Source organism: Psammomys obesus, unplaced genomic scaffold (genome assembly GCF_907164565.1).
Source record: "Psammomys obesus unplaced genomic scaffold, mPsaObe1.curated_primary_1811, whole genome shotgun sequence".
NCBI lineage: Eukaryota > Metazoa > Chordata > Mammalia > Rodentia > Muridae > Psammomys > Psammomys obesus.
In genome coordinates this window covers 244,278-270,630 of record NW_026590654.1, presented here as the reverse complement: position 1 = coordinate 270,630, position 26,353 = coordinate 244,278, and the positions used below count along the sequence as shown (strand labels likewise).

The window sequence follows — 26,353 nt, the reverse complement described above, 5'->3', positions numbered from 1 at the left end:
CAGACATGGCAGTGAGGGTTACTGCAGAGCAGCTGCTGAAGCATTGGCGTTGGGGTTCAGGTGACATTGGTGAGGGAGGCATGTCCAGACCTGCCCCCGGGGAATAACTTTGACCCCTTATAGGATACAATTCTCTCTAGTATTCACATCACTTCAGCAGGACAAGGCCTCTGAGGAAACCACTGCATAGGGTCCAAAGCTTTAGCGAGCTCTGACCACCATCCTACCTCCCTGACTTTGGGGGCAAGCTCTGTCTCTTAGAGGCCAGCGGACTGAGCAGGCCTGGGACACCTCTTTCTCTCCGTCCATCCCCTCTTTGCCTGGCCCATGTCATTCCTTCATGCATCCGTCCACTCCTGTGTCGTTAGTTAGCATGCGTCTACTGTGCCAAGCGCGCTGGAAAGCTGGCGACTGAACAGGCAGGCTGGTCAGCAGAGGGCCAAAGACCTTGTGTCAAACCACCATAAGGCCAGTGAGAGGCTCCAGGGGGAGAGGCCATTGGTTTTTGCCTGGAAAGAAGCCGAAGGGCTGGGGTTGGAGCTCAGTAGGTAGGGAGGACGCACAAAGCGCTGGGCCGTGGGGACCCTCAGCATGGCGTGAACTGGGCCGGGCGTGGTGGCCCGTATCTGCCATGGCAACACTTGAAAGGTAAGGCAGGAGGAGATCCTTCTCTGCAGGAGTTGAGGCTAGCCTGGGATGTGGAAGAGTGTCTCAGTCAGTGTTTGTTTTGTTTTTAAGGACTTATTTGTATTGTTTTAACTATGTGCAGGTATGCACGTCTGCGTGAGAGTTCGATTATGTGAGTGCATGGTCCCCTGGAGCGTGAGTTACAGACGGTTGGGAGCTGGCTGATGTGGGTGCTGAGAACTGAACTCTGGTCCTCTGCAGGAGCAGCAAGCGCTCTTAACCACCAAGCCACCATCTTCCTATCCTCAGTGTTTTCAAAAAGACAAAGACCTGAGAGGAAAGACAATGAAGTTGAAATCCCCCTTCATGATAACTTTTTTAAGTTTTTGCTTTTCAGATTTATGTTTTATGTATGTGTTTTGCCTCGTGTGTGTGTGGGTGTGTGTGGGTGTGTGTGTGTGTGTGGGTGTGTGTGTGTGTGTGTGTGTGTGTAGCACACCCAGACCTGGTACCTATGGAAGCCAGAAGAGGGCGCCAGATCCCCTAGAATGGCAGTTCCAGATGGTTGTGAGCCACCGTGTTGGTCCTAGGAGCCAAACCTGGGTCCTCTGCAAGAGCAACAAGCGCTCCTAACCACTGGGCCATCTCTCCAGCGCCCCCCACACACACACACACACCCCGCCCCATGACCGCCCTGAGGCTCTTATCTGACCGGAAAGTGAAGTCTGCCGTGTGCTAAGCGCACTTTTGGTTCACCTGCCGCGGCAGCTTTGCAGGGGTCGCTCCAGTCCGCCGTGAGACCCGAAAGGCCACGGGCTGGTGCTGAGAGCGTGCTGCCTTCGGGGAGGCCCGACACGAGCGGGAGGCGACTGGGAGGGACAGAGCTGACCGCGGCCCCCTCACCTGTCATTCACGAAGGAGAACATGAGCAGGCGCTGCTCGATGAACCACTTCCACTCCGGGTTCTCGCTCTGCAGGTCGCGGTAGCTGTCGTTGGAGACGATGACGCCGTCCTTCTCGTAGGCCACCTTGACGATGTAGCGGTCATCGTAGCAGACCACTCGCCGGCCGTTGACCTTGCGGGACGGGGTATACACCAGCACGCCCTGCCGCTCCAGCTCCTCCAGCACGTGCTGCTCTGAGGCCACAGGGGGAGGCGGCTCAGGGCCCCCGGCCCGGGACCCCTCAGCCGTCCACCTCCACCCCTGCTGCAGCCAGACCCGGACGGGGTCTTAGGGACTTATTTACTGCTGTTTAGACAGTTTCTCACTGTCTAAACAGTGTCTAGACGGCCCCAACTTGGCAATCTTCCCCCTCCGCCTCCTGAGCGTAGGGATGGGCATCTGTGCCACCGGCTCTCGCCACTATTTAGTGCCTACAGTTCCAGGATCGGGAGGAAGAAACAGGAGGAACGGGCGTGCAAGGTCACATGAGACCCTGCCGCAAACAACACGAGTGCCCATGACGTACACTGGGAAGTGCTTGCAATAAACTCGAGAAGGGGGTGCGTCATTTCTGGAAAGTCCCTGCTGCCCATCCCAGTCCAAAAGCCTCTCTTCCCTTAAGATAGCCTGTTATAAAACAGTATTGACAGCCCCCCTGGCTGTTATTTTCACAGCTACACCCCTGAGGACCATTTTCAGTGCTGTTCTGCCTTGGACTTTACCCCTGAATAGTTCCTACCCAACTTACATACCGTTTCGTTGCCCAGTTACCATATGGTGACATGGTCTGGCCATGCCCACGTGTTTGGTACTGTCAGCAAGTGAGCCTCTGACAGACATTCGGGGAACCACCCGGGGCAGAGCTCTTGTTTTCTGGCCTGCTAGGCATAACGTGGTCCCTTACTGGGTTTTATTTTGCATTTATTTCTGGTTATTAATGGGATTGACCATCTTTGCCTGTTTTCACTGCCCATTTCCAGTTTTCTCCCATAAAAGGCTTGTCTATAAAACAGGTCGTCTTTCTGGGGTTCCTCCCCTGCCTCATTAATTTGGAGGTGAACCCCATCCGCAGTAAATCGTAAGGTACGGGGCTGGGCAAGTGACGGACTGGGAGAGTGCTCCCTGCTGTGCATGAAGCCTGGGCCAATCCTTCACTGCACAATGGGCCATGGTGGTCTGTGCCTGTAAGCCCAGCACTTGGTCTCCTCGGTCTGTTCCCTGGGTGAACTGTGTTTATTGATTTATGTGCAGTGAACCATCCTCACATCTCTCGGATGAAGCCAGCTTGATCATGGTAGGTACTCTTTTTTTATATGTTCGCAGATTTAGTTTGCTAGTACAAAGAATCATTGATGTGGAGAGTTATTTCTTTGAGAAAGTAAACAAGACTGGCAAACCCTCAGCTATCCTAACCAAAAGAGAAAGAGGATCCAAATTAATAAAACTAGAGATGAAAATGGAGATATTACAACAAACGCTGAGGAAATTCAGAGAATCATAAGAATGTACCTTAAAAATCTATACTCCACCAAACTGAAAACCCCAAGAGAAATGGATTACTTTCTTGAGATACATGCCCTATCAAAATTAAATCAAGATCCAATAAGCAATTTAAGCATACCCATAAACCCTAATGAAGTAGAAGCGGTAAAAGTCTCCCAACTAAAAAAAGCCCAGGGCCAGACCTTCAAAGGATAATTAACACTAATACTCCTCAAATTATTCTGCAAAACAGAAACAGATGGAACATTGCTTAATTGTTTTTATGAGGCCACTGTTACCCCGAATACCAAAGCTACACAAAGACCCAGGGAACTGTGAACATTATGACCACAGGTGCAAAAGTAATTCTCCATAAAATACCAGCAAGCCAGATCTGTGAGCACGCCAGAAAGACCATCAACCACGGCCAGGTCGGCCTCACCCGAGACATGCAAGGATGGTTCAATGTACATAAATCAATAAACATGTTTCATCGCAGAAACAGACTGAGAGACAAAGCACATGGTTATCTCATTAGGTGCACAAAAGGCCTGTGACAAAATCCAACATCTCTTCGCTATAAAAGTCCTGGAGAACCTAGAGATATAAGCGGCAAGCCTCAACATAATAAATACAATCTACAAGCCCACAGCCAATAAGAAGCTAAACAGAGACATCAAAGCAGTAAAGTCAGGTAAAAGACAAAGACGCCCACTTTCTCCATACCTATTCAATACAGTCCTTGCAGTCTTAGCTAGAGCAATAAGACAACTGAAGGAGTTCAAGGGGATGCAAATAGGAAAGGAAGAAGTTAAAGTATCTTTATCTGCAGATGATATGATTATATACATAAATGATCATAAAAATTTCACCAGGAAACTTCTACAGCTGATAAACAAAGTAATAGGTTACAAAATTAACACACAAAAAAATCATCAGTCTTCCGATATACAAATGACAGACAAATTTTTAAAAACCAGGGAAATGACACCTTTTATAAATAGCCTCAAAAAAAAAAAAAAAAAAAAAGTCTTGGGGTAACTCTAACCAAACAAGTAAAAAGACTTGTATAATAAAAACTTTAAGACATTTAAGAAAGAAACTGAAGAAGATGCCAGAAAATAAAAAGATCTCTTGGGACTGGAGAGATGGCTCAGAGGTTAAGAACACTGGTTGTTCTTCCAAAGGTCCTGAGTTCAATTCCCAGCACCCACATAGTGGCCCATGACCATCCATAGTGAGATCTGGTGCCCTCTTCTGGCAGGCAGAATACTGTGTAAATAAAAACAAAAAAAGAGATGTATAGCGAGAATATTGGAATTTTGGGCTCTTTAAAAACACAGAAATAGGAGGCTGGAGAAATGGCTCAGTGGTTAAGCGCACTGTCTGCTCTTCCAGAGGTCCTGAGTTCAGTTCCCAGCAACCACATGGTGGCTCACAGCCATCTACACCCTCTACTGCCCTCTTAGAGCACTAATATGCATAAAATAAATAAATAAATAAAATCTTAAAAAAAAACAAACACAGAAATAGGCAGGCAGAACACTGTATAAATAATAAATAAATAAATCTTAAAAAAAAATCTCTCATGTTCATGGATCAGTTAATATTATAAAGATGGTCGTCCTGCCAAAAGCAATCTACAGATTAAGGACAATCCCATCAGCCAAAGGGCCCCATGGAAACACCCGAACATCACAGGCTATTGCCAAGGCTAATGGTTACTCTCCACAACTTGATGGTAAAGCTCTGTCGAGGGAGACACAACTTGTTTCGGCTGATGCCCAGTGTGAGCGTCCCCTCTGCTAGCTAGCTTTCATGATACTGGGCGGCGCTCTTACAAACCTGCAACCGTGATTGTCTGCAGACTACATGGACTCGACAATGGCACAAGTGACACAGGAGCAGCAGACACTGCCACTGGATTCCCGGCAAAGAGTCTGCAACTAGATAGGTCACAGGCCTACTGGGAAACCACTTACTGTTTTTCTGCTAGGGAAAAATAGCAGTAAAATAACTCCTACTGACATACTTCTGTGCTCATAGATCAGTTCCTCACTAAACCCATACAAGAGAATCTTGCAGTGGGTGTAAATGAGCAGAGACCCTCAGCTGGACAATGTATACAACATTAGAAACTGTGTTAAACTCTATCATAAGTAGGATGTCTTTATCACACTCCTCCCCTTACGGCCCAATGATCTATGCAGAGGACGCAGAAACATTCTAAGAGGAAAACCATGTTTTCTAGACATGACAGGACTGACGCACATATGAACTGTGGCAGCACACACAAGTTCCCAGGTTCCCAGGTTCAAGACAGATGCTATCCCAGCCCTGAGGAGGTAAACTGGACACAGGGTCCCACACCTCACCAAGACGTTATCTACAAACGAGAGCTGCAGGGAAAGGAAATGTCTGTTTTCTCCCGTGGAGCCTCACTGAATAGTATGTCAATGACATTTCCGGGCAACCCTCATATCCGGGAGTGACCGACTAGGGACAAAATAAACTCACTGGTATCTGTGGACTTTTTGTTTAATTTTGCTTTGTTTGGGCTATTTTGCTTGTTTGTTTTTATTTTCATTTTTGTGTTTTTGTTGGGGATTGTTTCTTGTTTTTTGTTTATCTTTGCCTGTCTTTGGTTTTTATTTGGTTTTGGTTTTGCTGTTTTTAAAAGAGAGAAAGACTGGAAAGTTGGGTAGGTAGGGAGGTGAGGGGAATCTGGGAGCATCTGGGGGAAGGGAAAACATGATTAAAAATATATTTCATGAAAATTGTTTCAATAAAAAAAGAAAAAAAATCAGTCTGGGAACCAGAAAAAAAGAGTGGTTCAGTGGCTAAGAGCGTGGGCTGTACTTGCAGAGGCCCAGAGTTAGTTCCGAGCGCCCAACGTTAGGGGGTGGCTCACAACTATTAGTAACTCTCGTGCAAGTAATTCAACACCCGTTTAAGCTTCCAAGGGCGCCCATGCTTAAGTGTGCACACACACACGCGCGTGCGCCCTCACACAAATATAACGTATAGATTATGCAAACTAAACAAGGACTGTCGAGTGGAATGATTATCCAGCGTGTGCAAAGCCTTTGGCTTGATCCCCAGCAAAGACAGAAAGCGAAAAAAAGTAACAATAATTTCTGAGTCTCAGTTTCCTTTTCTTCAAACAAAGAGATTGGAGAGGGGTTTGGCAAGAAGTAAATATTACCTGACAGAATGTCTCCTTCAGATCCTGCCTGATTGTTGTGTAGTACAAATCATTCACAATAAATGGTAAAGGATATGCTTGTCTGTAAGTAAGTTATAAACCATTTATCTAGTCAACAGTTTCCGTGGCATTTCTTCTCTGAGGAGCTGCTTCGAGCTGCAATGCTGAGTGTTCATAGGGGTCTCAGGAACCTTTTGCTACAGGGAGACAGACACTAAACCAGCAACTAAACAGGTAACGGACCACACGGTGGGTGACGTGACCACAGAAGAGTGTGGCATACCTCGGATAGGGGTGTCAGATCGTGATGGCTCTTTCCTCCAAGATGGGACAAAAACTTTGATGTAGGTGTGTCCTCTGTCCCTGAACCAGTCCACAGCCAGACGAATTCCCCGGCAAGAGAAGGCTTCTTTATTTCCATGGCTACAATGGAAGAGTAAGAAATCTGAGGAGACACAAAAAGAGCCACCCTGGAAGTATCCTGGGTCACAGCCTTAAAACAGAGAGGGAACTGGACAAAAGGGAATCCTAAACACAGTCCATCCATCTCCCAGACCACGGCCACTAACCAAAACCAGGCAGCTTTCGATAAGGGGACAGGGCTGCTAAGGAGGGAAGACAGGGGGGAGGAGAGATAATTGACCTTCCTCTCTCTAGCTGAAGTTAGTAAGAGCCAACATTGAAGGAAAAGTAAACATGAAATAGACAAGATCATCCATGTGCAGAATCCCACCCGCTCTGAGAGATGATGGTATGAACTCTGCCAGGGCTCAGCCCAAGCAAAGAAGCCAGGGCCTCCCAAAACCCACAGAAGACATCAGTTTTGCAGGGGAAAAAAGGGGCTGTGTGAAAACATGCTGCATCTTGTAGGCCTCTTAAAAATCATCTTCCTAGCCAGGCATGGTGGTACACATCTTCACCTACCATTTAGGAGGCAGAAAAAAGTGGATCTCTGTGAATCCTGGGCCGGCCTAGTCTACATAGTGAGATCCAGGCCAGCCAGGGATATGAAGTGAGGCCCTTTCTCAAGAAAATATATATCTCTCCCTTAAGCAGGGGATGATGGCACACACCTTTAAGCAGAGTATCTTGGGGAGGATCAAGACAGCTAGGACCAGGAAGATCCTGGAAACAGAAGGATCAAAAATCTAACATCATCCTTGGCTATACATTTAGGCTAGCCTGGGCTAGACAAGACCTTGTTGTGGAAGAAAGGATGGAGGAGATTGTGTTCTTCCATTGTAGAGGAGTGGAGAGGTTTAACTGTGAAACAGATATAAGAATACGCTGGACACCGTGTTTGGCTTGCAAAACTTAGCTGGCCCATAAAGGACAGTGAGCTGGGCACGAGGCATGAGGTAGGACACTGAAGGAGTCATCAAACTAGAATCAGTGGTCAGGCCTGAGCTGCTGCTGATGATGATTAAATAAGAACAGGAAGTGAATTTGGGGGACATTTAGAAGGTGTCAGAACTCAATTCTGAATGTGGAAGTAACAGAGTAACAGATACTTCCAGGTTCCATGCATAAATGCACCGAGAGCCGTGAGCTGACTTTGAGAGAAAAAAACATTCCTAAATTTGGCTTTGGATTAGAGTGACTTGGAGAAAGTTCTGTGCCGCTCAGTGGACATGGTGAGTAAAGAGGGAGAGGTCAGAGGAGAGATCCGCACGGTAAAGGTTATAGGCCACCCTTGTTTAAGCAGTTGAAACCACAGCATTACTGTGAAACACAGAATTACTCAGCTGCCAGAGAGGGAGTTATAGGTCTTGGGCTGGGCCTGAAATGAGCCTGGGACGCAGCCACTGGTTTTAGGCAGGGGAAGGCATCAGACAAAGAGACAGAATGGATCTTGCCAAGGGGTGAAGAGAAAAACAGCCAGGTGTGCTGCCATCTGCAAGCCAGGGAAAGAGGCAGCCAAGTGCCCTCTGTGGGCCCCGTGAAACCTCAGGGCTTCATGTGGGCATGGTGCTGGAGACAGACGAGTGGCTGGATCTGGGACACAGCGTGGGGAAAATAAACAGGCCAAGCCAGGGATGTGACAGAGCCTGGCCTCGGAGATTAGACCAGTTTTGGCTCTTGCTCTCTACTCCGCGACCTGTTTTCCCTCCGGCTGTTGACCAGGTGCCATCACTGAGTCTTGCAGCAGCTATATCCCTGTCCTCACACCACCCTCCCTCCTCTTCCCTCCCCTCCTGTTCTCTCTGACTACTTGCTTCCTCTGGACAGCATCCGCTGACTTCCTCGACCCCATCACATGGGCCCTTCCTAGCCCTTAAGAACACTCACCCCAGCCACACACTCGGATGCACACTTGGAACCTTCCAGTAGAACTGCCTAAAGTTGGAGGCCAGGGCTACTCATACAGCAAGACCTTGTCAGAACAGAGAAACAAAACAAACAACAAGCATTCCCAGGACACTCCGTGGGCCTAAGTAGCATGGCCCCTGATTATTGGTGAAGGCTTAGTAGATTCACGATGGAAACGAGAGCAGCCCCATCACCAGCAGAGAGACGGACATCACAGGCAAAAGGGAGGGTTGCCTGGAAAGACCCTGATACAGCTCTACTCCGGGGACTGAGTACAGCAATGTGACCACAAGTCACCAAACAAGCACAAGGAACAGGGACAAGAACAGGTTTTGTTTGTTTGTTTTGTGTCTTTTCTTCTTTTCCTCTCTCTCTCTCTCTCTCTCTCTCTCTCTCTCTCTCGTAAGGCAGTAGTGTACACACATGAGCGCCAGTGCTGGAAGAGGCAGGAGGCAGCTGCTCCATCTAGCTCTGGAGCTGACAGGTGAGCTGCCTGATGCGGGATCTGAACCAGGGTCCTCTAGAAGAGTAGCCAGTACTCTGAACTGCTGAGCCACTCCTCCAGCCCCTGAGACGGTTCTCAGAAGCAGCCAGATGACTCTGTTGAAGGCCACACTGAGTTCCCCTTATTGCACTTCCTGCTGTTTTCCTGGGACTGTGGGACAGACACAGGTTTGCAGAGTAAGAAAGGAAGTCTGGGGACGAAGCTAGACTCCTAGCAGGTATTAGCGGTCTCTGGGAATCCCTTCAGCTTCAGCAGCCCTAAGGAGCCTGTCTGCCTAGGCTGGCATTTGTCTCCTCAGCCACAGAGGCTGTGCCAGGAGGCTTATGCAAACAGTAGGGAGATGATACCAGCTAGAGAAAGGAGGAGGAAGAAAACCGTTAGTCCCTTCCACCAACCCACACAGGTTCAAAGAAGAGAGGAGGTCATGGGAAAGGTCATTCTCAGGGTCCTTCCTCCTTCTCATAAGTCCTGGCAGGAGCTTGTAGAAACTCACCTCAAATCAGGCTGCCTGCTTTGAAAGTGGCCCAGAGTGGAACTGGAAACAACTCCCAGGCCTCTTGCAGGCCCTGGGGCTAATGGATGTCAGAGCTGTAGGGGTGGAATTACAGGTCCCTGATGGAGGAGAATGTTGAAAGCCAGTGTAGTTCCCAAAAACGCCAAATGGCACTGCTGTACCAAACCTTAGAAACTTTCTAAAAAGCACCGGACCTCACTTGTGATCAGTAAGGCCTCCAGAGCTGCAAAGGCCACACTGAAAAAGAGAGCTTTCTCCTGAATTGGGAGGCTCCGCCCCCAGGAAAGCAGTCTAACACCTATCAGACAAGTGATCCACTCAATCAAAAGAGGGAAAGGCCTCCTGAGATAGCCCCGCAGTCTGGAGCTGAAACAGGGGATTGCATCTGACCAGGAGTGCTGAAGTATGCATGCCTCTTCCTCCTTCCTCCAATTCTTCCTTTATTTAAACCTGAAGTTTATATCAGCACCCTGAACTTGGGGACCCTGAACTCTGCTTTTCCATCCTTGTTTTTTGGTTGTTGTTGTTTTTGGGTTTTTGAGACAGGGCTTCTCTGTGTAACAGAGCCCTAGCTGTCCTGGACTTGCTTTGTACATCAGGCTGGCCTTGAACTCACAGAGATCCGCCTGCCTCTGCCTTCCAAGTGCTGGGCTGAAAGGCGTGCAGCACCGCTCTTTCCTTGTCCCTTTAACTAGCATGTTGGAACCGGTGGCTTAGCTTTTGGTGCTGCTGACGTCTCAGCTCTTGCCCTGGACTCCTTGTTAGAATCCCAGTTCATCACGACTCTCTTGCAAATAGAACACCATAAAAGCCAAGAATTCCTGTCCCAACTCTCACAGGGTGTCCCAGTGACCCCAGAGGTTACTGGGAAAGGAGTCAGGGCAGGGATGGAAGTGCAGCCATCCGGAAGGCTAGAGCAGGAGGGAACACCACACAGGTAGAGACAAATGCCAGGTCAGCCCCTCCGCTTCCTGAAAACTGATGAAAGCTCTGTCCAGCATGGGAAATATGAGAGTACTGTGAAGGACAGACATCCCCCCACACACCCCCTCCCTCCGGCACACACAGCTCCTGAATACAGCCATCTAGCCCCAGTCCATTCTCAAGTAAAATGGTCACCACCACAATTATTCCGAAAAATCTGTAATTGCTTTGTCTCCTGGGATGCTCTGTCTTAATCACTCTAAAGCCTGGTAGCATTTGTGTGTGTCTGTTGAACTGGTGGACAAAAAACTAAAGACAGTTGCAAGAGGCAACCTAGAACTCAGTAATCAGTGGGTTTTGAAGCAGGTAGAAGGAGTACGATAGTCGAGGCAACTTGAGGTGATGACGATAATGAAAATGTAATTGGTTCTAAAAACAGCTGACAATTCTGGGTTAAAGAGATGGCACAGTGGCTAAGAGCACTCAGTGCTCTTCCGAAGGTTCTGTGTTCAATTCCCAGCACCCACATGGCAGCTCACAACTGTCTGATGCTGTCTTCTGGTGTGCAGATGGACATGCAGACAAAGTATCATGTACATAAGTAAATAAATCTTTTAAAAAAGAAATAAGCCACCTTTCCCTCCCGATCTTTCGCTGGGTGTGTGTTTGTGGGGAGGGAAAAGAAGGGACACTGAGTCCAGTAGAGTTCCAATCAGGAGCTGACAGGCATCCTGGGCCTCTTCCTAGGAGGAGCTATTCATCCAGGCCTGTGTCCCTGTCTTTGCATTAACATGTGAACTCCTTCCACAACAAGAGCCTGCTGGAGGCTAAGACCCACTGGGGTGCCCTGTAATCCTAGTACTCAGGAGGTTACAAAAACAGAATAAAAAATTGAGGCTAGCCTTGTCTAAAGATGAGTTTCAGGCCATTCTAGACTACAGAGAAAGATCTTTTCTCAAAATATTCAAAGCACAGGCCCTAAGGACATAGCTCACTACGCTTGCCTAGCATACACAAGGCGCTGGGTTTGTTCCTAGCATAGAATTCGTGAGCCGTGGAGGTGCTTGCCTGTAATCTCAGCACTCAGGAAGCAGAGACAGGAAGAGCAGAAGGTCAAGATTATCTTTGGCTACATTGTAAGTTTGGGGCCAGCCTGATCTGTATAAGACCCTGTCTTTAAGCAACAAAAAAAGAAAAAAGATAAAAGAAAAGGGACACCTGTGACTTTGGGTCTCTTTTTAGGGGAGTGGGGACTGTTAGGGAGGTTAAAGCTCATTTTAATAACTGTAAAAAGTTCTGTTTACCACTCTTGTGGCTCATTTCATCGTTACATTACTCCCTTGAGGAAATGAGTTTCACCCCGTTTTACGATTATGGAAACTGAAGCAAAGAGACACGCCCGGCTCCAGTCTGTTGGTCACTCTACCAGCTGTCACTGTGGCTGCAAACTCTCCTCTCCTTCCACTTGGAGGACCTTCCACAGAGAGATTAACAGACACTGGGAACCAGTTGCCATGAGGCCATGGGAAAGGAAATGAGGCCTAGAGGTTTTGAATATTGGGACGGTAGAAAGGGAAGCGGTTGGTGCCTGAAACAGCTGTGCCTGTGGCAGCCAGCTAAGAGGACTATCATTTGCACAAACTAGGCAGTAAGATTGTACACGGGCCGTTACTCACTAGTATCCAAGAATTCCCTGTAGAAGTTAGGGGCTCCCAAGAGGGCCCCTGGGATACAAGAGTCATGGTTATGCATGGGAAGAACAAAAACATCTCAGGGCCCCAAGGCAGAAGGGCTTTGCCATTTCTACCCAGCTTCTCAGCGGAGGCCCAAGTGCCAGGCCCTCAACCCGCCCAATGGGGGCTCTGACTCCATTCAGATCAGAGGAAGGAAGGAGCTACAGGTTGCCTCCTTCTTATAAGGCAGAAATCAGTGTGGATTTCGGTAGGAGCCCAAGATGCCAGCCCGGAAGTAGACCCCAGGTGATCAGGCAGAGTGATTACCATCTCCAACCCCAGTACTCAGGAGGCTGAGGCAGGAGGGTGAAGGGACAGGCTAGTGTAGGCTACATAGCAACACTCTGTCTTAAAACAAAAGAAAACAGCCTGCTGTGGTGGCTGGAAGCAGGGGAGGAGTGCCGGCTAGGGGCAGAGTTCACGGCAGAGAGCTAGTGTAGTATGCACAAAGACAGGGTCCATCCCAGGACATAATAAACCAAGCACGGTGATGGCTGTCTGTAAGTCCAGCACTCCAGCAATGGAGGCAGGGGAATCAGAAGTTCAGGGTCACCTCTGCTACACAGAGATGCCAAGACCAGCCTCAGCTACATGGAACTCTGTCTATATAAATAAAGTGCATGGCTGGACATTCACCTTGAGGCCAGGTGTCTAGAGGACAGTTGACAGGCTTACATTGCATTCTTCTCTCTCCCGCCTTCATTAGGGACACACACAAGCACACGTACACACACACACACCTGTAGGGACTGTAGTGGAAAGTGTTCTCTGGCCTGTTGAGTCCAGCGGAGCTACAGTTCAATGTGCATAAGATGCATGAGGGATCCTGGGATTGGTGGTGGCAGAGAGTGTCTTGGTATTGGCCCTGCAAACCCCTGGAGACGGAAATGGGGACCTGGTACATCCTGTCCATAGCTGGCACTCTACCGAGAGAGCTGTACCCACACAGGAAGGTCCCGACGCCGACAAAGGCCTGTGCGGACATGGCTGCTCAGTCTATAGTCATTCCCATGGCAGATGCTAGGAGAGGGAGAGCTGCAGGAATGAGAACTGATAACGGCTGTGATGGAGAACCAAAGGGATGGGAGGTGGTGATGGGTAACTTTGGAAAGAGCACAAAGCCCAGAGCAGGTCACTGAGGTCACTCGCCTGTGACCTCAGGTGAGTCACTGTGGCGAAACCCCTTTCTGGAATACGGAAAAAATGCTTTGTGAATCTTAGCATGTCAGAGATTGTTTTTTAAAAGTCTTCTGGCCAGGTGGCAGTGGTGCATGCCTTTAATCCCAGCACTCTCTGGAGGCAGAGGCAGGCCAGTCTCTGAGTTTGAGACCAGCCTGATCTACAGAGTTCCAGGAGAGCCAAGTAAACACAGAGAACCCCTGGCTCAAACCCCCGCTCCCAAAGAGTTTTCTGAAGTTACTCAGTACAATTTTTTAACTGTGTAAACAGGTCTCTAAAAAAGAATATGGTCTGGAACTCATGGAGACTCTTCAGCTGGTTGAACTGAAAAGCTAGAACTGAAAAGTTGGCACGTACTTAGTTGGCTTGAGTAGGCATCAGTTAGTTCAGATGAAGTAAAAGGAGATTGCTAACAGTCAGGTCCTCTGTGGTGTTAGTTACAGCCCAGGATTTCCACAGCCACGTGTAGCAGATAACGTCCACAGCAGTAATGCAACCGCAGAACTCTCCACCCCCACAATTGTGTTGGGCAGAGCTTGGACTTCCGGGTACAGAACCAGTGGGTTCGCTGCCCCCGGCCTTCTGTTTGCCGGCGCAGACATGAAAACTGCTGGGAGCCTTGAACGCGTGTGAGGCCTGGCTTCCCGGGGGCTGGCACAGTGCCCATCTGCTTTACAACTCAGCCTTCTCAGCCACTGGACTCGCCCCTTGCAGAAAGTAAGCTACCAGTCCCGCTTGCAGGAGCCCAAAGGACTCCTTGTATTGTAAAATGAGGAAATGGAAGGCTTTTTAAGTTTGTTGTGGGGTGGTTCGACACATTCAGTTCCCTTCTATGTAGATGAGTCATGATCAGAAAGGGTTTTATAAATCTCAGGCTCAGGTGTGTCCTGAACAAATACATCCCCTTTGCTCATCAGAACCTTCAATCCAGGACCCAGTCCAGTTGAGCTGGGTTCAGCCATCCCCAACAGCTTTTGGCTCAAACAGCCTGAAGAACACAGGAGAGAAAGCCATAGAAATTTCTCTATAGGGTGGCACCGTTGTGGACACACCACTGGAAGCCGGTCTAACTTGAGTCAAGCTCTGACCTCAAAACCCATCAGTTCCCTCCCCCGGCAGCTGGGAGTTTTTCAGATGCAAGGGCGGATGGCCCTGTTTGAATGCTTCCTACCGACACAGGGCAGGAGGCTTGGTGCATTATCTGCAATCTCTCATTGCAGGTCAGTGGTCCCGAATGCTTGGGGACTGAAGACCCTTTATTTATTAAAATCTATACCTTCTGTGCAGAGAAGCAATAATGTGTGCACAAATTTGTCATAATGCATATCATTTCAAGCCACTGATGGCTTTGAAAGTAGATGGGCCCCAGATCCAGGCATGCAGGAAAAGGAAAGAAAATAGGCAGGCCCTCCCTGGGGGTTTCCAAAGGGGAGTTCAGCTCTTGGGAGTCCTGTCCTCCAGAAACAAAGGTCCATGAAGCCATGTCACTGTAAGCCATCTGAGGACAACAGGCATTAGCCTGTAGGGTACTTGTAGTATGTAACTTCTTAATAACTGGGGGACTGGAAGGGGAGCAAGCTTGCTACCCAAAGTCAGGATGCTGTTCTCTGTAAGTAAAGGCATGGGCCACTACAAGTACCAAGAATGGAAGGACAGCCAGCTGGAAGATGCCCCTGCCAACAGTAGCTACCCTTCTCACATGCCAGGGGTAAAAAGACACATCACCCAGCAAGGATTCAAGCTCTACATGTGTCCCCCACCCCTGGACTAGACAGCAGCCCCACCCCTCAAAGAAGAGGATAGAATGTCTGGGAGCCTATAGGCCTCGGAGAAGCGGGGTCTCCTAGGAGCATCTTTCTGGGGTTATTAAAAATCTGTGGTCAATAGCTAATGAGACACCATTTTGAGTTTCCGCCCTATAAAGGGGGTGGTTCTCTGTGGATGTCTTTTTCATGGCTGAGGATCTGGTTGGCTCTGGGAACACAAGTATTGTCCAAACTCCCACCAGAGGGCAAAGAAAGGGAATGGAGAATGGACACACACCTCCTCCATGATCTGAGAACTTGTCTTTCAAGGAAATGAATTAAGGTCCATAGTCAAAGGGTTTTTATATAATTTGTGCCTTTCCCCAAGATCTGCAGAGCAAAGAGAGGGGTGGGGTGTGTGTGTGTGTATGTGTGTGTGTGTGTAAAACACTGAGATATTCTGTAGACAGAAAGTATATGAAAACATGTAGACTTTGACACATTCTTTGCAGTAAGCCTGTGTAATGGCTTCCATTTGTAACCCACACAGACTAAGCGTGGAAAGACAAAATTGATCACAGCTGGAGGGGTGGGGGCAGTGGTAACACTGAACGGATTGACTGAAGACACTTCGTAGTCCCATGCACAGAGGGTGGTTTCAGTTTGAATCCCATGCTGTGACAGAGTCCCGGCTAAAGAGAACCCCACACTGTGCACACACTAGCATCTGTGTTAATAGTGCCCTCTGACTCCTGGTGACAAAACACCATCCTGAAGTAGGCTGTCTGCACTGTGCTCATTCTGGTATTTTCACCCAAATTCAGGGAACCATGCTATCTTGGGGCTGACAAGGTCTTCGATTGCTGCAGTGAGACCTTACATTCAAATCCTCTTTCAATTACTGCCCAGTAAGCTTTGCCCGGAGCATGTGGAAGCCAGGCCCCTCTCCCCTCCACTTCTGGGGCAAATTGAACTCATTTTTTTATTATTTACATTTGCTGGTTGGTGGGATCATACGTGGGAAGGTCAGAGGACAACTAGAATGAATCCCCATCTGTCTTCTACCATGTGGGTCTCAAGGAGGATACTCGGGTCATCAGATTTGGCAACAAGTGTCTTTACCAGCTGAGCCATCTCATGGGCCATGAATTCTTTCAAGCTCCTGTCCTGGCCAGTTGACTGTCAACTTGACAAGTTAGAGTTACCTGACAAGAGGGACACACAATTGCAAAAATGCCTCTCTAAGACTGTCCTCTAGGCAAGTTTGTGGGGTATTTTCTTAATTAGAGATTGGTGTGAGGGACCCAGAGCATTCTGGGTAGTGCCACCCTGGGCAAGGAGGCCTGGCATGTATGAAAAAAGCTGAGGAAGCCATGAGGAACAGGCCAGTAAACAGCGCTCCTCCTTGGACTCTGCTTCAATTCCTGTCTCCAGGCTCCTGCTGGGTTTCCACCTTGGCTTCTTCTGGTGATAACCTGGAAGCCAACCAAATCCTTCCTCCCCAAGTTACTTTTGGCCAGGGTGTTTCATCACAGAAATAGAAACACCCTCAGAAAGCCTGCCCTCTAATACCCCAGAGAGCAAGATGTCACGGGTTTCCCATCTGCTGCCAACGAGGGGCATAGGTGGGACAGTGAGAGCAAGCGCACAGCAGCTTAAATCACGGAGGAGCCAGGGGCTCCATCTCACCTTGATTCTATCCCTGTGGACAAACCTCGCCAGTGAAAAGGGAACATACGCTCTCAGCCACCCTGGGCCCATTCCAAGCTTCCGTCCTGCAGTGCCAAACTTAAAGTGAGCTCAAATCCCGGGGGGAGCGTCAGATGCTTGTTGACACGTTTGGAGCCGCTGATAACTGCTTTTCGGAATTCCTACTCAGCTTTTAGAAAGGGAAGTACAAGTATTTATAGCTGTGAGTGAGCTATTTTCTATGGCTCTGCCCTCTGCCTGGCTATAACTCAGCCAAGTTTGCGCAATGCCCTCCTCACCCAGCCCTGAGCATGGCATCTTGGGAGACTGGACTACAGTGGAGCTTTGCCAAGTCAGGCACAATAACCACATGCATCATTCTAGAATCACACACACACACACACAAAAGCCAAGTTACAAAGACTAACCTGGCCATAGCTGCAGCTGAAGGTGTGAGGAGAGGCCACCAGACAGTCCTTTGAGCCTTAACATGGAGCTGCAGCCTCGCCTTTCCGCCAGCCCCTGGCAGAGGGCTTTGAACACAAGCAAAGCATTTCTCCTGCTGGGTCCAGAGCTCTAAGGGGGACAGTGGAGATCTACTGGCTCTGCACGGAGAGAAACCGAGTACCCACGCCTTCCCAGAATGACACAGCTGGCTGGCGACGAACCCCACAGAAGGAGCCCTATCTGCCAACACCTGATCCTGGGCTCCTGCCTAACACTCACTTCCTTCCCTCTGAAGAAGGCGCCCGTGAGCATGGTCAGCACACCACAACAGACCTGCACCAGAGAGTGAGGCAATTCACCCCCTTCACACAGGTGCTAAGACATGGAACAGAGATTCAAAGTCCGATCTAAAGTAAGTGAAGAAATAAGAGTAAATACATTCTAAAATAGTAAGGGAATAAAAACAAAACAACCAGAGAGAGAGAACCCAACAAGCTAAGATTAGAAGATGCCGTTTGATCTAGCTGCACCACTCCTGGGTATATACCCAGAAGAATCTAAGTCAAGCGTAGCACCGACACGCTTTCACACCAAGAAGGTTAAACCTTCTTCACAATATTTGGGTTATGGAATCAGCCTAGGTACTCACCACAGGGTAAATGGATACTAAAGAGGAATGTAGTGTGTATACACAGTGGAGTGTAAGTTATACAAACAGGATGAAGGAAAGCAAGGACGCTACCTCATGGCTACATTGCTGCCATCAATCACTATGGGCCGCAGGGAACTGGCTGGGTCTCCACCATCCTCTTCTCGGCCTGGGCCCAGGCCCTGCGGGGCATCGAGGGCCCCGCAGCACCCCCGGGCCATCAGCACCACCCCGGTGCTGTTGGCTGGATCCTCCTGAGCCTTTGGGCGGCTGCCGGTCAGGATCAACTCTCGCAGCACGTCATTGACCAGGGCACTGTCACCCAGTTTGCCCAGCACCCTGACCACGTCCTCCTGGCTGTAGCCCAGTTTCTGGAAAAACTCCATCTTGTTCCGACTCTCCATATCGTGCCAGCTGTTGCCTGGCCCAGCTCCTGCTCTGGGCTTCCTCCTGGCAGAGCCGCAAAGGCATGAGCTAAAAAGAAAAGGCAGTAGTCAGGTGTTTGCCCCTGGGTGATGAGGGCGCGCTGGGCACGCTCCTCCTGAGCCTGGCGCTATCTGTAAGGAAATCACGAGGAGCCTGGTCCCCGTGGGGACTGTCAGTGGGGTGGTGTGGGTGGTAAGCCACAGACGTAAATACACCTCTTTTCCTAGTGTGTTCTCTGGGGCCTTTGCTCCTGTGTGCCTGTGCAGGGAACGCTAGCCAGGGCCCAGGGTGTGAGAGCTGAGCAGGGCACCAAGCCAGGGAAGCCTTTTAGAGACTGTCATGAGCCAGGTGGCTTCCACCCACACTTCTGTACTGAGGTGATCCGCACTAACGCCTCAAGCTGTCTCTGTGTTCGGAGACAGGACCTTTCAAATCAGGTCCTTGGGGCACACCTTCGCCCCACAGCTGTTACAAGAGCAAGCAAGGCACCCTGGACTCCGACATACAGAGAAGGACGACCTCAGGAGGGGGAGGGGACTGCTGTGGGTGTGAACAGGCTAGGGAGTGAGGCCTGGGAAGGAGCCAACATTGTCGACACTCTGCTCTCAAACTCGCAACCTCCGGAACACGGTGACTTCCAATTATGCCAGCCAAGATGCCAGGACAGGCTTCACCCAGGGGAGAGCAACCACAGAAGAGGGCCCTCCCAGAAAGGCAAGGCTGCCCGGGGAATCCAGCTCTGTGCCCTGCCTCAATTTACATTCAGCTCACCCCGAACTTTGAAAGTAATGGTCCTGACTCAAATTTGGCTCTTCCTTTGGGGACGTCCAGCATGGCCTCCCTGTGTGGGGGTGACAAGGAAGGGGCTGTACCTGACAGTTGTTTTCAAAAGGGGAAAACCGAACTATGCAGGACACACTGGCTCTCTCTGCTAATCACAGAAAGTTGACACCATTCCAAATGGTCTTAAAATGTAGAGATAACCATGGCATAATTGAAAATTTCAAGTGAGGCAGGAGTAGAAGGAAGGTATAATCTATGGCCCATGACGCCAGTCTGTCCTGTGCTGGCTACGTCTGCATGTCTCCAGAGCTGTCTCTGTGCACCTACCTCATATTACTAGAGACACAAATATGGCCGACTGTCTCTGGCTAGTTTTGCACACACGATGCCGTACTGCGGATTGTTACTCAGCACCCTGCTTTTTCCCTTTAAAACACCTCTTGAGCATCTTTTCCAGCCAGTTTCTGAGGTCTGGCCACTGTATGCCCAGCAGCAGTGATGGTGACTGAATGGGTGGACGAACGGATGAACAAATGAACGGATGAATGAATGGATGGTGTTCTTTAGGATTAACCATATGGTCATCGCACATGGGTCATCTTTAATTTTCTCAAGAGACTCAACTGTTCTGGCCTGTCCACTCAGTCACCGTCACTCGGTGGCACCTATGGAACCGAGAAGTTCAATAGATTTCTGTTTTTAATGGGCCATCTACGCTGGGGTTTTCCTCTCTTCCCATGTTTTTCCTTGAGTTTTAAATCTCACAGAACAGCATTCTCCAGAAGTTCCAAAGATGGCATCCCAAAGTCCCCTTCAACTCCTCACCGCCACATCCAGGGAGCCATTAATTCTGTTTCCTGGGTGGTTTGCATACCCACCCTGCCCTCCGCATTCCCACTGGCATTCTTCCATCCCCCCAGCCCTCACGGAACACGCTTGCTGCTTCACACTGACTCCACAGAAACAAAGCAAAACGCAGTCTATCCTCAACCTGCTCGTAATCTACTCTGGAAAATAGAACGAAAAAATGTAATAAGTCATTAATTAATAAAAGTAATAAGTCATAAATCCAAAATAAGCACAGGTGGTTGTTTGGGGTTTGGCTTTTCGTTTGTTCACATTTCAGTGTGTGTGTCTGTGTGTGCGCCTGTGTGTGTGCCTGTGTGTATATATGTGAGTGCACGTGTGCTCAAGTGAGTGTGGTTGTGTGCCAGAGTGCTCGGTGGCAGAGGACAACTTTAAGTTCCTCTTCTCTCCTTCCACCAACGTGGGTTCTGGGGCTGGGACCGGGGTTGTGGGTCCTGGGGCTGGGACCAGGGCTGTCTGTTTGGTGGTGTGTGCCCTCACTTCCTGAGCCACCTCTCTAGCCCAGAACAATTGCTTTGACTAGAAAAAAAAAAAGTGCTTTCAGAGGCTGGAGAGACGGCTCGATAAACACTGAGAGCACTTGCTGGTCTTGTGAAAGACCTGAGTTTGGTTCCCAGCAGTCACGTGGTGGCTCACAGCCATCTGTAACTCCAGTTCCAGGCAATGCGATGCCTTCTTCTGGCCTCTAAGGGCACCAGGCGCACACCTGGGGCACGCATGTGCGTGCAAGAAAAACACTCACACACACAGAATAAATACATCTAAAATATTTTTAAAGAGAGGAAACTGTGCTTTCAAGGCACAGATGAGGAACGACTTCTCTCCTTTTGAGAGCTATGGGGCGAAGTTCGGGCTCAGCAGGGAAAGCACTCACCAAGTCCGATGACTCAAGTTTGATCCTCTGAGAGAATCGACTTATGGGGCTTGTCCACATACAGTAAGTAGGCAACATAAAGACGGTGTAGGGAAAGGCCAGTGAAGTCCTCAGAGAACTGTGCGGCCTGTGAAATGACCCCAGGGTCTCCACGTGCCGTTTGCCCCACCTCACCCAACAACACTAACGCCAAGTCACTCAAAGACTCAAGCAAACTTCCACATTCCTCCATCCTTCACAAAACTCATCCACATGAGAGTCAGAGCCTCACAGTTGGCCCTGGACAACCTCCCACCTCTCAACCACGTCTCTGGTCTAGCCTCACCTCTCTGTGTCTAGTGAGCAGGTCTTCTCCACCAGGACCCAGGGCTAGGGTCCAGCTTTGGACCAAAGTTCACATAGGAAGTGGGCACTCACCAGTCTGATAGGTCACTTCACACTGGGCTGTCCCCTACATGGACCGTCTGTTCCCTTCATAGGCTGCTGTTACATTTTCTGGAAGCTTTCAAACCTTGATGCTCCATCAGTGCTCTGTCCCTCACTGCGCATGCACGTCCACACTTAGTTCAGAGAGAAGGGAAGAGCAGAGAGGCTGAGCAGAGACAGAAGCACCCATGTTCCCACTGTGACTTTATGGCCTCTATATCATTGTTATGTTATGATATAGAACTTCCTGCTTTTCTTCGTGGGAGAACAGTCTAAATGTGCACGGTGTCCTTTTCAGGACTGAGAACGCTGAGACTACAGAGCTAGTGAATGGCAGAGCGTGGCCCTCAGTCAGCTCCAGAAATAACTTGTTGTTTTGAGTCACAGGCTCAGCACAGAGGCAGCACCTTACCGTTGCATAAATGGAAAAATGAAAACCGAGTGAGTGGCTTCCCTTCCGTCTCACAGAAACGTCTCTGTGAAGAGTTCCCTGTTCATCTTGTAACTGCTGCCAGGACAAAAGCAAGGACACCTAAAATGAAAATATTTGTGCCTGCCGAGGTAAGTAGGCAGATCTGGGGCCTTCCTTCCTTTCCATGGGGCCAGTAAGTCATCACCCACAGAACCTTTTCTGAGAAGATTTTCAAGAGGTATGTGTGCCACCAGACAGCTGTTTTTACACAAAACTAACAGACAGTTCACCTGCTTTAGAAAAGAATTCTCCCCCGGGACCTCAACAGCAACTTTAGTTCCCTTTAAAACAAATGACTTCTAAATAGGGCAGGAGCCGGGGGCTGGGGCTGCCCTCTGGAGCCTCCGTACCCCAAGGACCCGCTCGCTGAGCTGTTTGCACTCAGCTGCTTGAGTGTGACCTTGCTATTTTTAAAACCTGAGAGCCTTGAACAGCTTCAGTCTTCTTCCTCAGTCTTGACTGGAAGTCACAAATAGCCCAGAATATTAGTAATAAAATCTTGTGGATTTCATCATTAGACCTTGCAATGGGCGGCATCCAGACCTCTTCTCCCTTAGGCCTGACCGACAGCAGAGGCAGCCGTCCTGGGAGGAGATCCCTTCCAGAAACAGCAAACCTGGGTCTGAAGAGTCCCCACACTGAAGGCTTGGAACCTCTGCCTGGAAGATTCTCTGGGGGAAAGTGAGGAGAGACTGAAAGAAAAGGGAGGGATAGGGGTACCGGAGGAACAGCAGCCCCTGTACGCGCAGCGCTGCCTAGTTATGAGGGGCTGCCCTACACTGTGGAAGCCCCAACTTCCTTTTGAGGTGGAAGGAGCCAGCCTGTTCCTCCTGTCATGGTTTCTGTGAGGAAACTTAGGGAAAGAGCCCTTGGTGACTTGCCCAGGGTGCTGAGAGCTACAAAATGGGAGAGCAGGGAATTTGCCGCCCAGAGCAGGGAGCTCCCTCCAGCGGCCACCTGTAGCGCACACCCAGAGCCCTGAGCCCCAAAAGACCACTTTGAAGTCAATCACCACAGTGAGGAAAATGTAGCCTGGCCAGAGCTTTTCTACAACTTGATGAGCGTGGTAGGTCAGCACAGATTTCCAGCCCTCTGTGGAACGAGCTGTCAGTCAGATTTGCTTTGGTTTTGTCAGTTAGAGTTTGAGGAAGTCACAGAGAATCTAAGATTTCATCCCACTGGACTGATTTTTTTTTTTTTTTTTTTTTTTTTTTTTGTCTGCTCACCTCTGTCTTTTTAAAGAGAATTTCTAATTTTAAAAAATAATGGGCTAGGCCTGTAGCTTAGTGTTGGGGTGCTTGGCTGGCAAGTGCAAGGCCCCATTTTAATCACTTCTGAGTCCACAGTCCTGTGTCCATGCGTCCATGTCCTGAGAAGCACCCCCTGCCCAGCTAGCAGCCATCTTTTCACTGCCTCTACGAACCTGAGCTTGCCGACTCAGGACGTCGCTCCTGAGAGGAGTCATACGGCATCCAGATGGCGTGTGTCTGACACCATTCGCCTCACTTAGCTTCCTCTCCTCCGGGACTATGCATGCTGTGCTGGGCACCAGAATTCCCTCTCCTTTTGAAGCAGAGTCGTAATCTCCCGGGGATATTTTTTCACGTGTTGTGATTGTTCGCTCATCCCGCTACGGGCTACTTTGGCTGCTTCTGTCTCTTGGCTACTGTCACTCAAACTGCTGAGAACATGGGTGTGCTGGCCCGGGTTTTTGTTCCCTCCTCAAACTTACCCCCTCTCTGATGCTCTAGGTACCTTACAGGATGCTTGAAGCATGTCCAGTCAAGATCCACACAGAGCCCTATCTGTGGGCCAGGTTCAGGCCCTCCATTGCAGCATCACCTGGCCTGAAAGAAAACCCTCTAATCTTGGCTGACAAAGCTCAGGTTTCTAGTGCTGCAAAGAATCAGCCAAATCAGGTTAAGACTAATTGATCTCTTCATCAGCCCTGAGACTGCTGCCAACACTTCTGATCTACCTTCAGCCAGGAAACTAGACAGCAACTAACCAACGTCTAGACTGGTGGACACCTCTGTTAGCCTGGAGAGTGCAAAGCAATCTCCACTCCTGACTCCACAGCCATCAGCCTTCTACAGAGCCCACAGACGCCGCTTCTTCACCTGGCAAGATCAACCCCCAACACACACACACACACACACACACACACACACACACACACACGAATTCTTGAAAAAGTGAGCAGACTCTACATCCAAAGGCAGTTAAAGATGCTTACCGAATTCCCAAAATTTGAACACCTAAAAGAATTTCAGACCTGAGAAGCCAGAGTGTTCAGGGCAGCCCTCACTCACACACCTCTCTCTCTCGCACGCCCTTCTCCCGTGCCCTTGACTGAAGTCTGTTCAGCGCCTGCCACGTTAACTGATAGCAGGGCGCAGGCACTCACCAGCTGGGTGTGGCCCTGGGTTCTCACAGCGGCTGCCCCTGCCCTGCAGCCTGAGCCTTCACACTGACCCTCTCTCTCCGGCTAGAAAGTGCTCAGTCCCTCAGGAGTTCAGGGAGTTAGAGGAGGGCAGAAAGCGCAGGCCACACCCCTGCTCGAAGCCCGTCCATGCCTGCGCTCCACTTCCTGCAAATCACATTCACTGCAAAAGGTACTTAGACTTCGTGTTAAAGAGGAAAGGAAGAACGCACTCAGAGGTAGGAAGTTCGCCTGAGCCAACCAAGCAAAGTACAGCAACCACGCAAAGCAAAGTCTCCTGAGGGCTTCAGGAGGCTGCTCCTGGAGAGCATCAGGGATGGGAGGGCGAGAACCACATCTGCTGGTGGCTGGGAAGCCCATCCGCTCGAAGGCACTCCTAGGGAAGCTGACGCTCAGTGAAAGAAGACCACAGACTGCAAGAGGGAAGTGTTACCACAAGCGAGAGAACAGACACGCTACAAGTTGCACTTGAAACTTGGGTCCAGAGGAGGGTTCTGCTCTTCTTTCCCAAAGCCAGAAGCCCCAACAAAACATGAAATCCTCTGGGAAAGGGGGTCAGTGCCCAGCATTCCACTGCTACACAGAGAGCAGGCAGAGCGAGCAGACTTGGAAGTCTGATTCTTGAATCACAGCACTGTCAGCAAACTGCAGTGGTCAAGCTTCCACCGGATAACATCGTCCTCGACTTGTTCAAGGACACAGCCGCGGAGTCAGGCTGACTTTAGGACCCAGGCCTTGGTTCTGGGGAAGTAAGAGCGGCCTGGCTTTCCGCTGGGTGGTGGAGATTAGAACTCAGGCCCTCCTATTTGCATAGCAAACACTCTTGCCGCTGCATCATCTCTCTAGCGCTTTCTTTATGTTTTTGAGACACAGCCTCGTATGTGTTCTAGGTTGTTCTTGAGCTTGCTCTGCCCAGGCTGGCCTTGAGCCCAGTCCTTCTGCCTTACCCCACCCCAAACCCCTCTCCCCCACGGCTGAGAGTAGAGCTGTGAACTAGCATGCCTAGACTTGAAAGCTATTCTCTTAGGTGCAGAAACAAACAACAACGAAAACAAACAAGCAAACAAAAACAGGCCGGAGAAGCTCTGGGAAGATTATCGAGGTAGACCTGGGATTTGGGATATAAAAATCTTGATTTGTGGGCCACTGAGATAGCTTAGCAGGTAAAGGTGCCCGTTGGCAGTGTCTGATCACCTGAGTTTGATTCCTAAAACCCACACATGAGAACTCACTCCTGCAAGCTATCCTCTGACCTTGGCACACACTGTGGCACAATGCACACGAATGAATGAATGAATGAATGAATGAATGAATGAATGAATGAATGATTGTAATAGGCATTTTAGGTCAGAGCAGTAGTGACCCATGTCTTTAATCCCAGCACTCAGGAGGCAGAGGCAGGCAACTCTGAGTTTGAGGCCAGCCTGGGCTACACACACATACAACATCTCTAAAAACAAACAAAAATAATTCTGATTTGTGTCCATCCCTGGGTCAATATGAGGACAAGTATGGGGACAAGTGAGAACCATCAATTATTTCTCAAAAAAAAGAAGGTTGTGGATGATGAGATGGCCCAGCAGATAAAAGCACTTACTGCCAAGCCTGATGACTTGGGTTCTATCCCCAGGACTAACAAATGGAAAGAGAACCAATCAGCTCACCGGCTCCCTCGAGTTGTCCTCTGACTTCCTCCCTCATGGTGTCACACGCATACCCCATACACACACATACATACATGTACATGTGCGTGCGCACACACATATGCACACACACAATAAATTTAAAAATTTTGAGGGGGCGGTGCCTGGGGAGTGACCGCCTCCACACATGTGCACATTCTCACACACAGATGCACACACACGTGCAAAAATGATGTTGTCAGCCTCCTGGCAGTGGCGCACGCCTTTGACCCCAGCACTCGGGAGGCAGAAGCAGGCACATATCTGAGTTAGAGACCAGCCTGGTTTACAGAGCGAGTTCTAGGACAGCTAGGACTACACAGAGAAAGAAAGAAAGAAAGAAAGAAAGAAAGAAAGAAAGAAAGAAAGAAAGAAAGAAAGAAAGAAAGAAAGAAAGGAGGGAGGGAGGGAGGGAGGGAGGGAGGGA

General features: G+C 49.4%; 1 protein-coding gene across 1 annotated transcript; it reads right to left on the bottom strand.

Moving 5' to 3' along the window:
* Window positions 1–1,375: 1,375 nt before the first annotated feature.
* On the bottom strand, window positions 1,376–18,372 carry Zc3h12d (zinc finger CCCH-type containing 12D). Its single transcript, XM_055608053.1, has 3 exons — window positions 18,047–18,372; window positions 6,542–6,681; window positions 1,376–1,765 (listed from the first exon to the last, which is right to left on the bottom strand). Exons 1-3 carry the CDS (start codon window positions 18,355–18,357, stop codon window positions 1,527–1,529), a joined length of 690 nt encoding a protein of 229 aa, XP_055464028.1. The 5' UTR covers window positions 18,358–18,372; the 3' UTR covers window positions 1,376–1,526.
* Window positions 18,373–26,353: the final 7,981 nt, after the last annotated feature.

Coding starts and splice junctions, on each gene's coding strand:
- Zc3h12d (XM_055608053.1), bottom strand. CDS start 18,357: ATGGAGAGTCGGAACAAGATGGAGTTTTTCCAGAAACTGGGCTACAGC. Junction 6,682..18,046: donor GGCAGCAATGTAGCCATGAG/GTAGCGTCCTTG, acceptor CTTCCATTGTAG/CCATGGAAATAAAGAAGCCT. Junction 1,766..6,541: donor ATCTGACACCCCTATCCGAG/GTATGCCACACT, acceptor CTGTGGCCTCAG/AGCAGCACGTGCTGGAGGAG.